Below are 14,713 nucleotides of genomic sequence, written 5' to 3' on the forward strand. Positions count from 1 at the left end.
CAGTGACTGGAGTTGTTGAGGCCAGTGAAGTACCGTGTTCCTGAAACGGTGGTGTCCTGTGGGTGCGGTGGCCGTCCTCACCCGGGCGCTCTGTCCCTCAGGAACGCTGCTCATGGTGGACAGCGAGGAGGAGTACTTCCCCGAGGAGGTGGCCAAGCTCCGGAGGGACGTGGACAACGGCCTCTCGCTCATTGTCTTCAGCGACTGGTACAACACGTCTGTGATGAGGAAGGTCAAGTTTTATGACGAAAACACGAGGTACTGATATGAATTGGCATTTGGATAAGGAGTTTGACTTTCTGGGAATTAAACTCCACCCAGCAAAGACGTAGATTGTTTGGCCTGTCAGTGGTCTTTTCGGCTATCAGGTTCTGACACCTGGTGAGGGCAAGCGCTCTCTTCGTTGGCAGAGATGTTCTTGAAAGTTGCTTGGGAAGGAAGTAAACTAACTGCTCATTGACCCAAGTTCTGACTGAAAGGGGTCCTTGTCCTTGTTGATCTTAGACCCTTCAGCTTTAAATTTCTGTTTAGTTCTCTTCTGCTCTCCCACCTCTCCTTTACCGAATCTGTATACATTTAAATGCGCCAAGAAAACAGTTACTTAAAGAAACCTTTCAGTAGATTGGGTATCGATGAAGGATTCCCAGCGTGTTATGAATATCTCATCCTTATGATGTATGTTCTTTCTTTAGAGTCTGTGACTTGAACTTCATGAGCTTCTTTCTTCCTTTACTGATCCTCTTGAGGTCTAGGCTCTGTATGCAGTGCATTTATGTTAAACGTGGTGCATTTCATGAAATAAATTGGGCTTTGCTTTATTCTGCACGCTGGCGGGAGCATTTACATTGCAGTGCTAGTGAAACCCAGGCAGTTAGGCTTGTTTTTAGCGGAAACCTAGTGTGGAGGGGCTGGACTCTGGTGGGAGAAGTCAGCTTTGTGACAAAAATATCAGGCATCTGTGGGACGCTTTAGTCCTTCATTAAGTCCCTGTCACTTTCACAGGCAGTGGTGGATGCCGGACACCGGAGGAGCCAACATCCCAGCCCTGAATGAGCTGCTGTCGGTCTGGAACATGGGATTCAGCGATGGCCTGTATGAGGGGGACTTTACCTTGGCAAACCATGACAGTAAGGTTTTGTGTTTGTTTTTAGTAGGGCTCATCACTCCCAGAGGTGGGCAAGCACAAGCCGTGTGTCTTTGACGTCTAAGTTTCAGAGAGAGAGAAAGATGTGATGTCACCTAAGTAAGCAGGGTCTGTGGAGAGAACTGCTCAGTGTCTTCACAAAGGGCACCTGTAACACTGGGTGTTAACCCTAGTTTTTGTCCAGATTTTTAAAATGAAAATACTTCCTGCGAGCATTCCTAACTCTGGTACCACCTGTAAGGTTCTTTGTGTCCTGTATGTTCCCAAATAGGTCATACCCCCCCCAGGCCCCTGATAATGTATAAATTCTGTTTATGAAATAATAGCATATCTCATTTAAGAAGTCCCCCCCCGCTTTCATTTTGGTGGCTAGTTTCTAAAACAGTGTCTTGAACGTTACTGTCACTAACTCTGCTCATCCTGACTTAGGTTGTCCCCAAGTCTGACAGCTCCAACTTCTAAAATCTACCCAGAAACCTTAGATTAATAGAATAATTCAGCTTGAATTTTGAGGTAATTACTTGCAGTTTGTGTGACCAGGCAATAATAGCACCTCCTCTCTTAAGATTAGAAACGATTTTAGAAAATACATAATGTCTAAAGATTGCATCTGCGGTAAATGAGTAGCTGCTGATGAAAGCATTCAGTGTTTCTAGGTTCTAACTTTGTACGACTGTTTTCTAGTGTATTATGCGTCAGGGTGCAGCATTGCTAAATTTCCAGAAGATGGCATAGTGATAACACAGACATTTAAGGACCAAGGTAAGGAATGCTATTTGTATATTTTCTGGTTTTCCTTTTTCTTTCTTTCACATTTTTTTTTTTTTTTTTGCGGTACGCGGGCCTCTCACTGTTGTGGCCTCTCCTGGTGCGGAGCACAGGCTCCGGACGTGCAGGCTCAGCGGCCATGGCTCACGGGCCCAGCTGCTCCACGGCATGTGGGATCTTCCTGGACCGGGACACAAACGTGTGTTCCCTGCATTGGCAGGCGGACTCTCAACCACTGCGCCACCAGGGAAGCCCTCTTTCACATTTTTTAATCACAGTTTTTGTTTTTGTTTTTGTTTTAAATTCAACTTATTTATTTTTGGCTGCATTGGGTTTTCGTTGTGGTGCGCCGGCCTCTCACTGCGGTGGCTTCTCTTGTTGCAGAGCCCAGGCTCTAAGCCCATGGGCTTCAGTAGTTGTGACCTGCGGGGTCTAGAGTGCAGGCTCAGTAGTTGTGGTGCACGGGCTTAGTTGCCCCGAGGCATGTGGGATCTTCCCGGACCAGGGATAGAACCCATGTCCCCCGCATTGGCAGGCGGATTCTTAACCACTGCGCCACCAGAGAAGCCCAATCACAGGTTTATTACATGTAATTCACCTACCATAACATTCACCCTTTTAAAGTGTGCAGGTCATTGATTTTTAGTGTTTTCACAAGTTGTGCAGTCATCACTACCACCTAATTCCAGAACATTTTCATCACCAGAAAAGAAACCCTGTACCCATTAGCAGTTTGGATTTTGAAAAAATTCTTTGCAGTATGTGTATGTTACTTCAGGTGAGACATCGTGTGTAATATGTTCTGGGGGATACGTAGAAAGATAAGACAGTCTCTTGCTACTAATTGGAATATGTGTGTAGTGACCACTGCAAAGTAAGTTGACTTTCCTACAGGAGAAGAGGGGCTTTTGAATATTTGTAGGTTTTTTTTTTAAAGACTGTCTTCAAAGTTGCTTGAATTTTTTGTTCCTGTTTATGAGTTGTTCTGCTCTGTGATTGCCAGATTACTAAAATTTTAGGAAAATGTTGACTGTGCTTTGAACTTCTTAACAGTGTAAACATAAAGAATATTACAGTCATCTCCTAAAATTCCCTGAAGAATTAGAAGGGAAGAAAGGTCTTTACTTTCAGTTTTGCCTTTTTACTACAGACAGCCATCACCTAGGAAGGCAAATGATGCCATGTCCCTTGGCATCGGTACCTGTGACACTGCTGAGCGCGCTGAGCGGACCGGGGTGCGGGAGGAGCAGGGTGCCCCGGGCTGCCTCTGCCCTTCCCGGAGGTGGCAGCCGCCCCCGTCCTGCCCAGGGTGGTCTTCCCCCAGCCCCGCCCTCCAGAGCCAGGGTTCCGCACCGTGTGTCCCTCTCACCTGTACGAGGCTGCGAGAGAGTATATTCCATGATGGATGTGGTGGGCTCATGGAAACTCCCAGGCTGGATCCATTTCCTCGAGCAAGTTGATATTTTCTATTTCAGAATGGAAGGCCCCCTTCCTTGTGAAGTTTGTCATTTTCTGTAACTGGAAGTCGGGGACAGTTTCCCTAGTTGAAAATGACAAGAAGTCAGGATTTCTCACTCACCGGTTTGTGTCTGCAAGGTATAATTTACTTCTGTGTTGCCTGGAAGGGGCTCTTTCCTTCCGGTCAGGGCAGAGGCAGTCAGGAAGTAGTTCTGTGTTCATAAGGGTATATTTTAACTTTAAGAACGTAAATGATCCTGTCTTCCCAGTCCTCTGGCACAATTTACCGTGGGTTAGTAATTCTTCCTGAGATCCGTTGCTCACAGGGCAGTGTTGCTTCTGGAAACTCCCCTGGGGTGAAGGCCGTGGTCTCCTTGTCAACTTGTTGCCATCTGGTAGCTCCTTTTTTTGTGGCGGGGAGAGAAATCAAAAGTAAGTTTAAGGGTGCATACTTTATTTTGGTGTTCTGCTAGCCTGAAAATGAAAATTAATTACCTGGGAATCCCTTTTAAGGGACTTTTTATATCCAAACAGGCTTTAAGTTGAGTAATCTTTTGGGTACAAAATAGGAATTTGAAAATCTGGGTTATGCTGGATCAAAAAGCACCCTATTGTCAGAAACAAAACTCTGTCAAACCACGAGGCCAAGTGGCAATGCTGTGTGCACTTTCCCCACGTCATCTGTTTTACTGCCGTGTCTCTCCCTCCCAACAAAGAAAATCTTGTCTTCCCTTCCACTCAGTTCCCAGTGGGATTATACGTAGAGAGTAGGAAGCGCTGCATTTTTAGAGCCACAGACTTTTTAGATGTGACCAGCGCAGTCGATGCTGGATCCTGGTGCAGACGTGTGTCGTCTCCAGTGTGCGGGATGCGTTTGCTTCAGGGGTGGAGACTTTGATTATGTGACGGTGTCACCAGCAGTTGCTGCCGTGGCATCTGTGCACTGTTGGCTTCTTGATGTGGTCAGCGTTGTAAATTGTGTTGTCTGTTTGGGCAGAGGTGAGAAGTCTCTGCTGTTGGAACGTTTGTACTGTATTTACGAGATTCACGTAACAAATACCTTAAATCTAAACTCAAACTACGTGGGCGTATGTTCTAAAAATTAGTTCTGGTTGTCCTAGCTTTCCGATATTCAGCATGAAGCCTGGGCACCAGTGTGTATAATTGTGTGCACAGAGGCACCTGTGTGTCGGGCAGGACCTGCCCCTTGTGTGTGTGGTCCGAGGACATAAGCCTCTCAGCATAATAAGAAGAGACAAAAACTTGGGTTTGATGGATGAAAAGGGAGAAGCATCGCCTCTAGGATTGTGAATACTATGTACCACCATTCCAAGTAAAAATGGAAAAGGAGGGTTATGGGAATACACGTATACACATTATGTGAATTTTGCTACAGCCCTAATTAGTGGCACTTTATATGTTGTTTTCTTATCCTAAAAGTTGGCACTGTTGTGATGGTTGGATTTTGCTCTGGGTTTTTTTTTTTGCAGGGGGGTCATACGGACTGAATGTCAACATAAGGGGCAGCTGGAAAACTGTTCATTCCTCCACAGAACTTCTCACTGCTGTTTCTGTTGTGTTGTTTCAGGATTGGAGGTCTTAAAGCAGGAAACAGCGGTTGTTGAGAACGTCCCCATTTTGGGGCTGTATCAGATCCCGGCTGAGGGTGGAGGCCGGATCGTGCTGTACGGAGACTCCAACTGCTTGGATGACAGTCACCGACAGAAGGGTGAGAAGCGCTGGTGCGGCCGCAGCGGGTGGGCCGTGGTGGCCTTGAGGTTCCTGCCCCTTCTCCCCGTGTCCCTGGACAGGCACCCATGAGACGCGGGTACATAGAGGCTGCTCAGCTGAGCCAGGTGCCTTGGATGTTTTGATAGGTATCTCGGGCTGGGCGTGTTTAATAAGCAAAACAAAAGCGTGCTCGCAGGCTGCGCCGCCCTCCCGTCCACGCTCGTTGTGCTGAGGCCAGCGGAGGCCAGGCCCCCCGTGTTTAGGTGGGGAGGCCAGTTTACCTGGTCTCTGCCCTCCCCGGCATCCCTCCCTGGAGGCTGTGTCCCTGGCACTGCCGCGCAGTCCCCCTCTCAGGTCTGACCTGCCCTCTTCCAGCACTTGGCCCTCATCCCAGACTCGGGGAGTTTCGGCCCTCGTGAGGGGTGCTTGGTATCCTCGCTGGGCGTGAGGTGGGGGCAGAGAGGGGCAGCTAGTCCTTAGCGCCCCTCCTCTTCTCGGCCTCTCTCTGCACCTTCAGATCTGGGGGTTTGAGCTTGGCCAAAGACTTTCATTTTTCTCATTTTGTAAAGGAGGCATGGACGGGTGCAAGTGTTCCGTCTCTTTGCTGGTGAGATGATGACCAGACCAGGACCAGAACCTAGTCTTTCAGGTCCCTGAGGACGGGGGGCAGGAGGGGCTGGGGGAGCCGTGTCCTCATGTGCAGGCAGAGGGGCCGAGGCGGCTTGAGCGTGAGCTGGGCGTGTGCGCTGCGTCCGTCCCCCGCCCCCCGCTCTCTGTGACGTGAAGGTTAAGGGACTACGTTCCTAGCATTTCACATAAATCCATAGAACGTTTTCTTTTAAAACAGTCAAAAGTGAAGGTTAAAGTCGTAGCTGAAAGAAGATTAATGTTTTATTTCTACAGAGATAGTCTTTTAAGACCTGAGATCTCTGGTGAATCTTTATGAAAACTGTAAATGCCTGAGAGACTGTTCTGGTCATTACACTTCCCGTGTCCGCCTGGAGGAGCTTTTGGGGCCGGGAGCACTTGACTGGGTGCTCCCTCGGGAGACAAGTGCGTCCTGCCGTCCGCCCTCTGGGACCCTCACCCCGTCTGCGCTGGTGTTGATGGGATGCGGGGAGGTGGCCGCTGGGGAGCAGTGATCCCAGGTGTAAAGTCCGTGCAGCTCCTGGTCTCCGGACAGGAAGGATCCGTCCGTGTGGCCCTGTGACGGAGGCCGCTGAGTGCAGCCCAGCACCTAGACTCCCTGGGATGACCCCCCAAAATAACTGACCATTTTCAGCTTTCCTACTTTGTGGTCGGGGCCCACTGACTCAGGGCGGCCCAAACTGCTGGACTTTGTACTTGCGTTGACCTTGAACCCACCTCCCTGTGGCGTGCACCCGCTGGTCCTGGCTCTACCCTCACCCGAAAATCTAGATCCCTCCCCCAGGACAGCCTGCGGGCGCTGGCGGGAGCTTTGGTGCCCGGTTCTCCGCTCCTCTCTCGCGGACCCCCGATCTCCGGGCGGTTCTGCTCTCTGGTGGCACGTGGTCCCACCGTCCCTGCAGGAGCCCCTTCTGTCCTTGTCGTGAGGAACCCAGAACCGAGGGGCACCTGGGGGCTGGGAGTGAGGCCCGCGTGGGCTGCCGCTGGCCATGGAGGACGCGAGTGTCTCACGAACAGGGCTGTACTGGGACCCGACCTTCTGCCGTCCCGTTTCCCCGTTGTTCGGGGGCCAGCTTTGATTTTCCTGTAGCGGTCGCTGTAAACAGATGTAGTTGCTAAGCAGCCTGTTGCTGAACCCGCAGACTGCTTCTGGCTCCTGGACGCGCTCCTGCAGTTCACGTCGTATGGGGTGATGCCCCCCAGCCTCAGCCACTCGGGGGCTCGGCAGCGTCCGCCCAGCGGAGCGCGCTCGGTGGCTCCGGAGCGGATGGAAGGTGAGTGGCCGCGGGGGGAACCCGCCTCCGCCCATGTCGTCCCACGAGACGAGCTCCCACAAGACGGGCTCTTGGGAGGAGCTGCCGGCAGGTCAGAGCGCTCTCTGGGTACCAGGCGCCAGCCTGGGGCCGCTCACAGGGATTACCCTCTAAGCCCTCTCGGGACCCTTGAAAATAGGTACTTCTTTCCGGTTCACAGAAGAGACAGGGCCCGAGGTCGCCTAGCGGGTGACAGCCTGTGGCCGCGCAGTCCGAGCCCCCTCGTCCCAGGCTGTCCCTGGACACTCGGTGCGAGCCGCGGTGTGGCTCTGAACTTCCCAGTAGCCGCATTTAAGGACTAAAATGAAACAGGTTAAGTTCTTTGTGATAAAACTCTTTAGCCCCATTCACCAGAACGGCATTATTTAAACATGTGACACCCACCCTCTCAGTCGCTCAGCAGCCGCACGTGGGCAGTGGCTACAGTAAGGGACGGCACAGATCTGAGAAGCAAACAGAAGTTTGAATATTGAAAATGCAGATTTTCTCTTGGCCTGAGCATTAAATATTTGAAAAGAGGAAGCTGTTTCCACGAAGTGTATCTACAGGTTAGACTCCTCGAGTACCGCCTAGTGCGTGTCACTCCGGTCAGTGGGGTGGCCCGGCCGCTGCCGTGTGTACAGCGTGGCCACCTTAGAGGGAGCGGCTGTCCTGATCTGTTCGCTCACCCTCGGCAGCAGCCAGACCTCGCCCCTGAGCACCTGGCAGACAGGTGAGAAGCGCGTGTAGTGGGCCTGACGGCCGGGAAGCAGACAGACAACTAATGAAGCCTTGTTTTCCCCCTGCATCTTCTTAACAACGATGGCCCGGTTGTTGGCATGGGTGCTGCCCAGGGAACCACCTGCACCGGTACTCCAAGGTCCTCGAGGCCCGGCTGGGAGGCCCTGAGCCTCGGGCGCTGCCAGCCTGTCCGCACCTGTCGTGGGCCAAGCCACAGCCTTTGAATGAGACGGCTCCCAGGTTGGTGACACTTTGCTTTTCCACGCCTTCTGCTGGGTTTATGATTCATTGCCTTTTTTTTTTTTTTAATAAGAGGGAGCTGAATTTTACTGACACCGTTATCGAATAATCAAGTCTAGCTTGTCATTTTGTGATGGTTTTTTAAATTAGCGAACTCCCGTATTGACCTTTAGAGTTATGCACCCTGGTGGTATCCTGCATAAAAAGTGCTTTGGGTAATTAGCCTCCCGTTAGGTTTGGTTGGTTCTTGGTTTAAAAGCTTGTGAAGGGGAAGCTCTGGCTCGTTTAGTTCGAGGTTCGGGAGTTGAGCGCTCCCCACGTGCGGTGTTGATTCTGGGGTACGGACAGGGTCTTTCTGTGTCACACCCGGGGGCAGAGACTTCAGGAGTAGATCTGGGTTCTGGCCTGTTGCCGGGCCCAGAGTTGCGTCTGTGCCCTCACCCTGGGCTGAGTGTCGTCCCTGGTAAAGTGACTTCTTAACCATGACAGATGCTGTTGATCTGCCTGCTTCTCCATCTGTCAAGCTCAGCCTCTTCGTTTCTGTTGTTTCCTTTCAGAAGCCAAAAATTGAGTGACCCCTGCTGTTTCTCTGTTAGGGCAGAAGAGCCAGCTCAGGCCGCTGGTTCCAGCTTTTCTCTAGATCAGTCCCTCTCCCTGTTTCTCTCCTGGGCATGGCTGGCCCCAGCAGGATAACTTCCTGCTCTGGCGAGGAGATTTGAGGTCCTGGTACGGTGACGCAGGGGCCCATGTTCTGGGCGTGGCTGTGGGAGCAGTCCCACCCCCACGGCTCCTGCCTCCCTGAGCGACGCCGCAAGCAGCTGTTTCCCCTCACAGGCAGCACGCCTCACGCACGCGGCAGGTTCCCCTCGAGGGGGGCCCCTGCCTTCTCTCCCCCACCAGCCTGCCCACTTCGTTTGGGTCTCCGTGTGTACAGGTGTTGGGGTGTGTGTGGCAGGGCACGGGGGGCCACTGTCTACATCGTGAGCCACGAAGAGGGCGCTGCCTGCAGGAGGCCCCGAAGCTTCCTTTGCTTTACTGTCGTCATGAACGGAAGCACTGAGTGCGCCGCTCACTCAGTGAGTGACGAGCACGTCATCTTCAGAACACGCTCGATGGAAAACAGAATTGTGGGTTCATCACGCTCTCTACTCGTCAGCACTTCTGGTCCTGAAACTTTAATTACCGAGTACTTTTCCATTTCAGTTACCATGCCATCATTTAAAAATTTCTGATAAGATTCCATTTTTACATCTCATTTATTTATAACCTATCATCATCCTAGTATTCAAACCAGACTTGAACTCTAGCTGTGGTCATCAGTTCATGCCCAGTGGACAGTGGCTGTTGGCAAAGCTTCCTGAAACCCAGTTATTCTCCACAGTGCTGCTCAGGACTCTGAGAATAGATAACAGCATCCTTGGTGTCTGCGTGTCCACAATGAACAACGCATCAAGTCCCAGCCTGGCCCGTCAAGGATGCTGATGCTGTGCAGCTCCTAGAATTTGATTTTCACTGTCGCTCTCAAGAATTCCTTCTTAATACACCCCCCAGGCTTCACCTTTTTTTTTTTTTTTGCTTTATAACAAATTTAATCAGTTATACAGGCTTCACCTTTATCTCACATCTCACATCTTGTTGAAAATTGTTCTCAGTTCTCATCGACCTAGATCTGGGTCTAAATTCTGAATCTCTGAAGTGATGCGAGACAGTGTCAGAGAGCCCTGGAAAGGCTCAGGGTCCGTCATCCCAGTGCTGAGCGCAGGCGTCCACTCCGTTCCTGAAACCAGGACTCATCTCCCAGTGTCGTTCCTGGGCGTCAGGCATCCGCACCCAGAGCAGCTGCAGGAATGTCAGACCTGTAAGGAGCCCCTGGGTGAGGCTAACCTGTCCTCCCATCGGGACGCTGTGAAATTCTCAAATGATAACGTGGTGCACTGTCACCCCGTCTGCTCAACAAGAAGGGGCCACTGCCAGGTAATTAAATTCCAGAACAGGAGAGCACCGTGAGAATTAACATACGGCCCCGTGTGTATTCACCTGCAGGGTTATAACGCTTAAATGTCATTGATTCTGTAACTTGGCATTGTCAGTGTAATTTTCAGACTGATTAAACCTGAAAAGTAAAGTTAGGTTATATAAAATAGAACAGGTTATAATACTCGGCATCTTCCGAGCAGTTGCCCGGTTGGACGGGCAAGATAGCAGCTTATCTGTTTCCTGCTCGGAAAACCTCTTTACAGAGCCGGTGTCTGTCGGCTTCCTGCTGACCTTCATCCTGATTGCTGATTGAACTGAACTCTTTGCTCTCTCTCTTGGCCAAAGTGAGAGATGGGCCAGCAATTTCCAAATGAATGAGAAGCAGAAAAATGGCGAATTCATAATTTGCAAGCGTATTTTATTCTTTTCCCTGATTTTAGCCACAGCAGTCTTCAGATTTTCCACTCGCACTCTGTGCTCTAATCTCTGTGTCTTCCCAGGCTGCTCTTGGCAGTATACCAGCCTCTCTTCCTCAGTTACGAGTTGTGTTGGCCTGAACAAGTTCTTCTTCAGATCTTAGAATTAGTGATATGAATAATGGTGCCATCGTAGCAAGTCCGGTACATTTTGCAGAGCACATGTGTTTCCTTTCTTCCTCATTGTGGCCCTGCAGGCTAGGCAGATCTCATGCCTTTATTCCCGTGGTTTCTGTCCACGCCTCGCTTACTTGTGTGTCTGCCTTGTTCTGCCTCCTGAGAGTGGTGTCCCTGAGGGCCAGGGTGACGGCTGGCCCCTGGCACCAGGTCTGCCCCCTCTGCCGCCGTGGTTTGCGTCTGTCAGAGAGCAGTGCCCACGCTCTCCTGCCTCGCGGTGGAGACCGCGCACCTTCCAGCCGGGCTGTGTCCACTCGCCTGCGACCGCCGGCTCCTTTCAGAGGTTACGTGCAGTTTTCTCTCCTTCTGCTGGGTGACGTTTCTGGTTTAGGCCAAGACAAGCTCGAGTTGCTAGTGGTGTAAACCCTCTAGAACTGAATCTTGTGTGTACGGACTTTGCTTGACGTTCTTGTCTTGGGGCCTGGAAGTGTGCTTCCTGTTGTCCCCAGTTGTGTTTAGGTAGACGTAGATGGGACAGCATTTCACATTAATGTTTGTTTTTTTTCTTTCTTTTTTTTTTTTTTTTTTGCGGTACACGGGCCTCTCACTGCTGTGGTCTCTCACTGTTGTGGCCTCTCCCGTCGTGGAGCACAGGCTCCGGACGCGCAGGCTCAGCGGCCATGGCTCACGGGCCCAGCCGCTCCGCGGCATGTGGGATCTTCCCGGACCGGGGTACGAACCCGCGTCCCCTGCATCGGCAGGCGGACTCCCAACCACTGCGCCACCAGGGAAGCCCCGCATTAATGTTTAAATCACTTTCTACTTCTTAGGGATTGGCTCAGCTTCCTTGGGCCAGTACAGTTGCTTATTTTTATTTTGTTTGAATCCGTTTTCCTGAAGTAATCTTTGGAAACACCAGAAGTTACTCTCCATCGACCTGGACAAGGTGGTGTTACCCAGCTTCCGATCAAATCGCCCTCAAGTGAGACCCTTGTCTCCGGGAGAGAGTGGAGCGTGGGACATTCCTGGAGGTCAGTTCTTCGGCGTTTTACTATTGGGCTGAATCATACTCTGGTTTGTTCAAAAGAGCCTCCCGCTGTCCCCCAAGAGGTGGGCCAGGCCGTTCATGTCTCTGCCTTCCTGGGACCATGGGGGTCCTGGCTTTCTTCGTGGTAAAAATCAACAAGGCCAAAAGCAGACCTAAAGGGTTAACATGTTGTCGTCTCTTAGAAGATTCTGCTTGAAGTTTCAAGTTAGAATTTCTTTTACGATGTCCGTCTGTCACAGCATGGCCCCTGAACCCTCAACCCAGACGTCTTCACCCATTCTCTGCCCCGGCCCCCCTAGGATGGGACTTCCCTGAGCTGGGATTCTCAGTTAAATATGGGGTGTCCCTCACCCTAAGTGACATCAAATGGTCCCCCCGCCACCCGCCATATAATGGCTTTGACCTCACTGGACTGTCGGGGACAGGTTGTCCTTTATCTGGGATGATTGGACCAAGTCATTCCAGCGGAGTGTGGGCTCCTCTTCTGTTCCGGAAACCCGTGTGCTCTTGCACAAGTTTACAGCTCCCCAGGGGCACTTCTCCTGGTGTTAGGAATTGGCCAGGAACTCCAGGGATCAGGAAGGGGTACCCTGGCCCACGTGGTCCAACCCTGGGGACTTTGTGTGCTGACGTCAAGCTCCTGAGGGCCTTGCCTGCAGGTCCCGGGGTGCACTGATGATAAAGGTTAGTTCTGGAGCGCCAGCGTCGCTCAGTTACAGAGCCGTGTGACAGCACAAACCCAGCTTCCTCCGATGGCCACTCTCAGTTCCCGACCACGTGTCCCATGTGCGGGAGGCCTTCCCAGCGGCGGGAGCGTGGCCGGCCGTCCTCACCTTCCCGCCAGGCCGCCTCCCTCTTCCCCCCGTCCAGCTAGTGTAACACCAGTGCCTAGACTTGTCCATCTTCTGTGGTTTTCATGATAACAGAGATAGGGCGCCCCCGTTGCAGATAATCCGCGGCAGCAGAAGGACCGCGCTGGCTTCTGAGGGGGCACAGGTGGGGAGGCGGGGCAGAGACCTCACACCCCACGCCCTGCCCCAGGAAGCCCTCGTCTGAGAGTTTGGACGCAATTCTCTCTCATTCTTTCTCTGGGTCACTACGAGCCCAGCTCGTCTTGTAGGCACAGAGGCCGCGGCCGTGTGGACTGACCGTCCCCCGCTGTCCTCCTGCAGGGATCATGCCTGGCCGCTACAACCAGGAGGTGGGCCAGACCATTCCCGTCTTCGCCTTCCTGGGAGCCATGGTGGTCCTGGCCTTCTTCGTGGTGCAGATCAACAAGGCCAAGAGCAGGCCAAAGCGGAGGAAGCCCAGGGTGAAGCGCCCACAGCTCGTGCAGCAGGTTCACCCGCCAAAGGCCCCCTCGGTGTGACGTCCGCCCGCTGGCTGTGAGCGCCGGGGAGCGCCTTCGAGGGTGGCCGTGGCGGGCGGGCGGAGCCGTGGGCTCCCGGGATCCCCCTGCTCGAAATGCTCTGAGAGCCTGTGCTGAGCGGGCTTCCCCCCTGCGAGGAGCGCAGGCTCGCGGTGTGTCGTGCGGGGCGCGGGGCTGTGAGAGGGCCCCGCGGGGCAGCCTGGAGTCAGACCTCACCGGCCGCCCGTGCACCAAAGACTCGGACAACTCCTAAAGGCTGTCGGGGAGGAAACGGCTCTGACCAAGCTAGACGTGCTCCATAAAGGCTATTTTCTATATTTATTGTTGGGGAAAAGTCACTTTAAAGACTTGTGCTGTATGGAAGCAAAGCTATTTTTTTTGTCAACGGAACGCAGTTTTTTACTATTACATCATGAGGAATAACACAGATGCCGTGATCTCCTTTTTGACGAGAGGACAGGCTGAGATTTTGAAAGAAACTTGCACAAATCTGTGAAACATAGCCCTTCGCTTTATTTTTATAAGTATCAACTGCCATCGTGTTTTGTAATTTGGGTCTCGATTTCACCATTGTTGGTGAAGAAAATTTTCAATAAATACGCATTACCTGTATGAAGCTAAAAAGAAGTGTATAACGGGCTCTTACCCACCTGTCCATTTCTCTTTGATGACAACCTGGAATGGCTTCTGAGTCAGCCTGTTAAATATTTTTTTGAGATGTAATTCACGTCCTACAAAATTCTGTTTAAAAGTGTACAGTTCAGTGGTTTTTAGTATATTCCAAGGTTGTGCAACCATCACTGCTATAATTCCAGAACATTTTCATCGCCTCCAAAAGAAACCTCCTACCCAGCAGCCAGTCAGCCTCTGTTCCCTCCTCCCACAGCCCCAGGCCACCCCTGATTTGCTGTCTCTATGAAGTTGCCTAATCTGAACATTTCATGAAAAGGGCGTCGTATAACACATGGCCTTGGCGGACTGGCTGCTCTCCCGGAGTGCGTCTTAGTGGTTCATCCATGTTGTAGCTGTCTCCATACTTCACTCCTTTCTAGACCTGAATGACACCCTGTCGGATGGATAGGTCTTATTTTGTTAATCCTCACTTCATGGACCACTGAGCTGTTTCCACTTTTTGTCTGCTGTGAATGGTGTTGCTTTGAGCATGCATGTACCATTTCTAGTGTGGACATAAGTTTTCATTCCCGTTGGGTTGGCACCGAGGAGTAAAACCCTACAGTTTTATGCTTCACTTTCTGAGGAACCGCCGAAACTCTTTTTCCAAAGCTGCTCCACCGTTTTACATTCCCACCAGCAGTGTATGATGGTCCCAGCTTCTCCACAACAGTTACTGTTACCCATCTTTCTGAGGATAGCCCTCTAGTGGGTGTGAAGTGACATCTCATTGTGGTTTGATTTGCATTTCCCTAAAGATAATGATGTTGAGCATCTTCTCATGTGTTCATTGGACATTTTTATGTCTTCTTTGGAGAAATGTCCATTTTGATGGACATTTACCCATTTTTTTGTTTGTTTGTTTTGTTTTTTTGTTTTTGCGGTATGTGGGCCTCTCACTGTTGTGGCCTCTCCCGTTGCGGAGCACAGGCTCCGGACACGCAGGCTCAACGGCCATGGCTCACGGGCCCAACCGCTCCGCAGCATGTGGGATCTTCCCGGACCGGGGCACGAACCCGTGTCCTGTGCGTC

General features: G+C 51.6%; 1 protein-coding gene across 1 annotated transcript in view; it reads left to right on the forward strand.

The window, feature by feature from the left end:
* Nucleotides 1–13,654, forward strand: part of MBTPS1 (membrane bound transcription factor peptidase, site 1) — a 50,646-nt gene extending 36,992 nt beyond the window's left edge. The window contains exons 16-23 of the mRNA XM_081216134.1: nt 102–258; nt 1,003–1,127; nt 1,829–1,906; nt 4,959–5,099; nt 6,892–7,023; nt 7,896–8,022; nt 11,493–11,623; nt 12,813–13,654. Of these exons, the coding sequence (XP_081072260.1) occupies nt 102–258; nt 1,003–1,127; nt 1,829–1,906; nt 4,959–5,099; nt 6,892–7,023; nt 7,896–8,022; nt 11,493–11,623; nt 12,813–13,009 (1,088 nt within the window). The 3' untranslated portion in view covers nt 13,010–13,654. The remainder of the gene's footprint in view (nt 1–101; nt 259–1,002; nt 1,128–1,828; nt 1,907–4,958; nt 5,100–6,891; nt 7,024–7,895; nt 8,023–11,492; nt 11,624–12,812) is intronic.
* The last annotated feature ends 1,059 nt before the right edge of the window (nt 13,655–14,713 follow it).

This window comes from Mesoplodon bidens (genome assembly GCF_964165515.1).
Source record: "Mesoplodon bidens genome assembly, chromosome: 18".
Taxonomy (NCBI): Eukaryota; Metazoa; Chordata; class Mammalia; order Artiodactyla; family Ziphiidae; genus Mesoplodon; species Mesoplodon bidens.